Source organism: Perca flavescens, chromosome 6 (genome assembly GCF_004354835.1).
Source record: "Perca flavescens isolate YP-PL-M2 chromosome 6, PFLA_1.0, whole genome shotgun sequence".
In the NCBI taxonomy this organism is placed as follows: domain Eukaryota; kingdom Metazoa; phylum Chordata; class Actinopteri; order Perciformes; family Percidae; genus Perca; species Perca flavescens.
This window is the reverse complement of record NC_041336.1, coordinates 7624675-7630674: the sequence shown is the minus strand read 5'-3', so window position 1 is coordinate 7630674 and position 6000 is coordinate 7624675. Positions and strand designations below refer to the sequence as shown.

The 6000-nt window shown below is 42.3% G+C and overlaps 1 protein-coding gene across 2 annotated transcripts in view; it reads left to right on the top strand.

The window, feature by feature from the left end:
* Nucleotides 1-6000, top strand: part of bbs9 (Bardet-Biedl syndrome 9) — a 183155-nt gene that overhangs the window by 37968 nt on the left and 139187 nt on the right. For both annotated transcript variants that reach the window (XM_028581570.1, XM_028581571.1), the window contains exon 14: nt 5293-5397. In XM_028581570.1, coding sequence (XP_028437371.1) covers nt 5293-5397 — 105 coding nt within the window. The remainder of the gene's footprint in view (nt 1-5292; nt 5398-6000) is intronic.

The following is a 6000-nucleotide window of genomic DNA, read 5'->3' as shown; positions in this document are numbered from 1 at the left end:
ACTCTCACACTGGCATCTTTCACTTTGCAAGTTTGGTGTCGAGCATCAAAAAGTTGATGAGATCAAGTTTTTAAGTTATATAGTTTTATTTTTCCAATCAGCTTTAACCTTCACTGCTAACGTACAGTGACAGTGCATATAAATGCTGAGTCACATCTCCGAAACGAATGAGTCCTTGTGTAGCAGCCTGTGGAAATCCAGTACAAAATCTAATGGTTGTTTGGAATTCAGAAGTGAATCTGGAAAATAAAAACCCCACACGTCGGACATGTTATCTCTGAGTGAAGATCAGGTTAGTTGTGTTTGAGGTCAGACCCACAACAGCGATCCGACCTGATCCTGACCGCTACAGGTCAAAGGTCAGTGTTTAACACCGCACCGATGGTCAACTCAGATTGCCTTGTTTGCCTCTGGATGTCACCACACACACACACACACACACACACACACAGATGAAGCAGTAGCAGACCAGGAATGCCTCAGGAGAATTTACCTTCCAGATTTGTTTTTCACTCACTGTTTTGCTTTTTATATTATTTGCACATGGCAAAGAAAGGTCTCTCACACATGCACGCACACACACACACACACACACACACACACACACATACACACACACACACGCCCCTGTGTCAACTTCTTGTGCGGTATAGAGCCCCATCTCCACCCCTCTTGACATTTAACCTCTTCCAAACAGTCAATACTCACTTTAACCCATGCTGTCAAGTACTATAACCTGAGGACAGCTCCAGCCCTGCGCTGTGTTGTGTTCCTCTGTGTTCCTCAGAGTAGTTGTGCAAGTCCTCAGAAATGAAGAGAAACTAATAGAGCTGGTTAGCAATTACCACATTTTCTTTCTACAATCCCAAAAATAAACCTTATTTTGCCATGTTCAGTTATGTTTAGGTTGTGTAAATCCCTAAATATATATTTTTTAATCCTCCAAGTACACAGTGTACACAGGCAAGTAGGTCAACAAAGCCGCATCTTATGAGATTTAGAGATAAGAGGAAGAGAAGGGGTTAGGAGGTAAGGGGGGGCAGCAGGAGAACACTTGTAACGAGATAGAGGAGAGGCTGATTAGAGTGATGCAGGCTTATGTAGAAAAGAAGAATAGGGCTCCCTCCTTTTCTGTAGAGGAAATAGAGGGAGGTACAGTGAGGTAAGGAAGGTGTAGAAGCAATTAAAAGGTGACGGAAAGTTAGAAAAACAGAACTGGATGAGGGTGAGAAGAAAGTAGAGATGGGGAAAAAGGAGGTAGTGAAGGAGAGGTAGTAAAACGAGGACTTGACTCTCCTTCGTGGAATTTGTTTTTGTTGGCGGGGGTGTTAATGGGTTAATGTGCCTGAGAACACTGGGACCAGTCTGAATAGTCTCACCGGGTCGGACCTCCAGGTCATACAGAAGTACGCGTTACCTGAAGCTCGCAGGTTCAACGCCCACAGCAGCCCCCTGACCTGTCCAGATGTGCTTGTATATATGATGACAAGCTGAAGAGAAAAGAGACCGAGATGATAGAGAGCGAGGGAGAGAGAGCGAGAGGATGAGGGATTACTTTGTGTCTTTCTCTGGTGTTGTTTGTTGGTCTTAATGGGCCTGGGAACACTTACAGCACTTAAACCAGTCTGACCAGTCTGACCTCCAGGTCACACAGGTTAAAAGCCTTCTGCTGACAGACAGGCTGACAGGGAGGGACAAGAGAGAGCAAGGAAAAAGAAAAGAGGACTGCGAAATGAAAGGGAGGTAAAAGAAAGAGGGAGAAGCAGGAGAGGGAGAATGGAGTGAGATGGGCGGAGAAGGGAGACCAAGATGAAGAGAAGAAAGTGAGGAAACTTGAGAGGGAGGATAAGGTGGGGAGGAAAAGATGGAAGAGTAGAGGAGAGAAATGACATATTACAAGCTGATTTTGGATTAGTACAGGTCTATTGGAAATTGCAGTACAGAAATAAATCAAATTTCTGCTTTATTTTTATTTATTTTTTAGGCCTTTCATGCTTAATATGCTTAGAAACAGAGAGAAAAGAGGAGAGAGAGGGGAGAGACCTGCAGCATAGTGCGCAGGGCCGGACTCGAACCCTGGCCGCTGCGGTGAGGACTTGGCCTTAATGTTACACGCCCTACCCAGTGAGCTCATGGGGCGCCCTGATTTCTGCTTCATTTGATGTTGTTTATAGCTTAGTAAAATGTATTATGGTTACATATTTAATTTCCAGCGCAGTTTATTATTTAATGCCCTTCGTCCAATGCATATGGCTTCATCACGTTCCGGCTCATCTGCCGGAGGCACGTAGTCGCCATACGTTTGTGTCTGAAGCATGAAATTTACCCAAGATTGTATATAATTGGATATTTACTCGTACCTGACTTAAAATTAATTTGTAATGATTTCATGTGGTACTTGCCACATGTATAGCGTTGTTCTGTGTTTATACTGTAAGTAGAAAAGAGAAGAAAGGAGAAAAGAGAGCGACATATATGGGCAGACAACCGTTGCCATGCAGTATAGTAATGGAACTAGTAGCAGTACAGCCCCAACGAATCTGTTTCAACATCTAAAGGAGTTGAGAAATGTCACTTCTCCCGCAGATAAACTGCTCCAGCACATAACTTCTAAAATAATGAACCATTCTTTTCGATTTGGTTATCAAAGAGTTCAGACAGATTTTGCCCTTATGTCAACATTTTGTGTGTGTTTTACAAGGATACTGAATACTCCAGAGAGAAATAATAAAGGTGCTTTAAAGGTGCTGCTAGGCATGTTTGTTAAGTTTTTGGACAGAACCAGGCTAGCTGTTTCCCCCTGCTTCCAGTCTTAATGCTAAACTCCTGGCTCCAGCTTCATACTTAACATACAGAAATAAGAGTGCAATTGGTTTTCTCTTCTCACTCAGTTCTATTAAGGGATCCTTATCACAGCCAAAATTAATATTGGCAGATACTTTTTAACTCTCTGTATAGATTTCACAAAAAAAATGTCACCTTAAAAATTCCAGCATCAGTCATACTCAAGTAGTGATATTGAAGAAAAGATGACGACATGTGAACATTAAGGGAGCACGGAAAAGGAGAGATGGATGCTAGACAGGGGAGAGGAGTGTGTGAGAAGGAGGGAGAGGAGAGAAGAATGGACAGAGAAGGTCAAGCTGTCAGGGCATCTGACAGAGTGTGGAGAAAGTCTCTGTCTGCTTTTTATCGTTAATCTTCTGTCTGTCGGAGGGGAGGTGTCTTCCTCTCTCCTTTCATCTCCTCTCATCCATCTCGGATCCTCTTGCTCTGTCTATCTTCAACTCGAGAGGCCTCGTCTCACCCTCGGCATTCCTGGTCTGCTTCGTGTGTGTGTGCGTGTGTGTGTGTGCGTGTGTGTGTGTGTGGGCGTGTGCGTGTGCATGTGTGGAAGGTCAGTCAGGGAATTTTTAATGAACACATCTAGAAACACAATGTTATACAGTCAGAAATAAATATTTTCAAACACATACACACACACTGCCTCTTCACTTTAATTCACTACACATGCACGTTTTCCATTAGCACGCACACACACACACACACACACACACACACACACACATACTTGGGGTTCAGTCACCTGTAACAGTCCGAGCTCAGGAGCATCACGCCCCATTACACCACTACACTGGTGTGTGTGTGTGTGTGTGTGTGTGTGTGTGTGTGTGTGTGTGTGTGTGTGTGTGTGTGTGTGTGTGTGTGTGTGTGTGTGTGTGACTGCATGAAGCCATTAGCTGTAATATATCCTTTCCTCTCTGTCTGTATTTGATTCTTGCTTTTCCTCTCCAGTGTGTTTGCTCTCTCTCTCTCTCTCTCTCTCTCTCTCTCTCTGTTGGTTTTGGGATATTTAAAGGGAAGCTACAAGTCATCGCCCCTCTCTCATGCTACACATAATTTCAGTGTTGGGTATACACACTTGGATGCAAGTTACTGTTGTTAATCCTCTGTCCTCACCTTGCCTGGAGATGTTTAGCGTGTGTGTACATTAAGGGGTCTGGTTAGTATTGGATTCGCTGTATCCTGTCGTGTCCACACCTTGAAAAAAATGCTGACTCTTTTAGTGTGTGTGTGTGTCTATGTGCTGCCCTGTTACTTATCCATCGTTCTACCTTCTCTTTCTTTAAAGAGAAACGAAAGGAAACCACTCACAGGCAAAATTACTTTAAAATTTGTAATAACTCCGATTGCTTAACGGCATTCTCATGTGATTTACATTTCCAGACAGTTGAAGGACTTGCAAATGACACATTTTTAAAATAGAAGGTTTAAAATTAAAGCAGCAATATCCTTACTAGTATGGGTCAAGCTCCTAAAACATTGAATCCTACATTTCCCATAATGTCTATCTTTTATTAATTCTCCCCTGCCTTCTAAATGCCTTTCAAACCGGTATACGCTAACTTAGTTACGGTACCAGTAACAAAAATTCTTATTTTATTCAAGAATTGAAGCTAACAATTTTTAAATGTTAAATGATGTTAAATGATAAGCAGCCAAACAAGATCTTTTCCAAGAAAAAAAACAAACATAAATGCTAAATTAGATTGAAACAAGAAACAACAGTAGTACAATTTGTATTACTCTGTGCTACAGAAGACCCATTCGGCAGTATGGCAGCCTGGTGATCTTGGGTTAAGTTGCCGATCATGAGCAGAAACATCTTTGATTTGCCCCCAGCTGGGGACCTTTGTTGCATGCCCTCCGCTCTAGGGCTGGGTGATATGGAGAAGATCCTATAGCCCAATATTCTTGACCAAATGCCTCGATGTCGATATTTCGGGGATATCTCAGGGTTGACAATTGGTGCTTTATCAAAATGTTATTCACCCAATGACATTTTTGATAAATAATCATCAGAAATGGCAATATAATGACTAAGTGGGTAAATGTAAATAATAGAACAGCTAAAACAGTCTGTTAAGATCAGAAAATTACATCACTTTACTCTAATGCAGCCTTTAAAACCAGGAAAAGACTTCACTTCAGTCTCATATCGATATAATATCGATATATATTGCCCAGCCCTACCCCCCTCTCTTTCTCCCATCATTTCCTGTTCTCTCCCTACTGTCAGATGTACAATAAAGCATAAAATTCCCCAAACATAAAGTATTAGGGTATGACTTTTAATAGCCATACGAGCTGTAAGAATTTCCCTATTTCGGGAATACATGTCAAAATGACCAGTGAAAGAAGCCTTCAGTGAGAGATTGCAGTGGCCGAGACCGAAGACTTGCTGCTTTTATTCTAATGTGAACGTTTTCTTTGCTCTCTCTCTCTCTTCAGGTGCTGGTTCCTCAACAGTTGTGGCATTTTCGGCTTTCCTCAACGGCCGCTACCCCGCTGCTGACTTGACTGGAGACATCACTGTGTCCTTCAGCTTACCGACAGGTAAACATTTACACACGCACGCAGACACACACACACACACACACACACACACACACGCTGGTTTCCATGTGTGCTAGTTTGGTTCCAATCAAAACTTATTTTAACAGGATAATAATTTTGACAGATGTGTTTTCCAGAAACATTGGTGGTAATGACTTTCTGTTTAACACCGCATAAATCAATCCACTTGTTTTGCTCTAACAGTGTTGAGTGTTCACTTGTCCTTAGTTGTTTTGCTGAGAACGATGCTGACTGAGGCTCTTTGGTAGAACTGTTTTCAATCTCTCCATACGCCTGACATGGCCCTATCTATATATCTATATATCTATAAGTCTTTAACATTAAACCCCTAACTTTCTGCATTAATGTAAGTTACATTATGAATTTAGTAGCCGTGTGAACTGTGCAGTGTTCTGTAACGGCGCTGAACACCAGCTGCTAAGAGAGCACTGACTTGACGTAAGGACATCTGGGCTCTTTCCAGACAAGCCCAGTTCATCCCCTTACTCCCTCCAGGCGTCTGTTTCCAGGCCCTGCAATAATTCTGGAAGATATTACTTTCCCCTTGCAAACCAACAAAACCACTCTTTATTTCAAATGTCA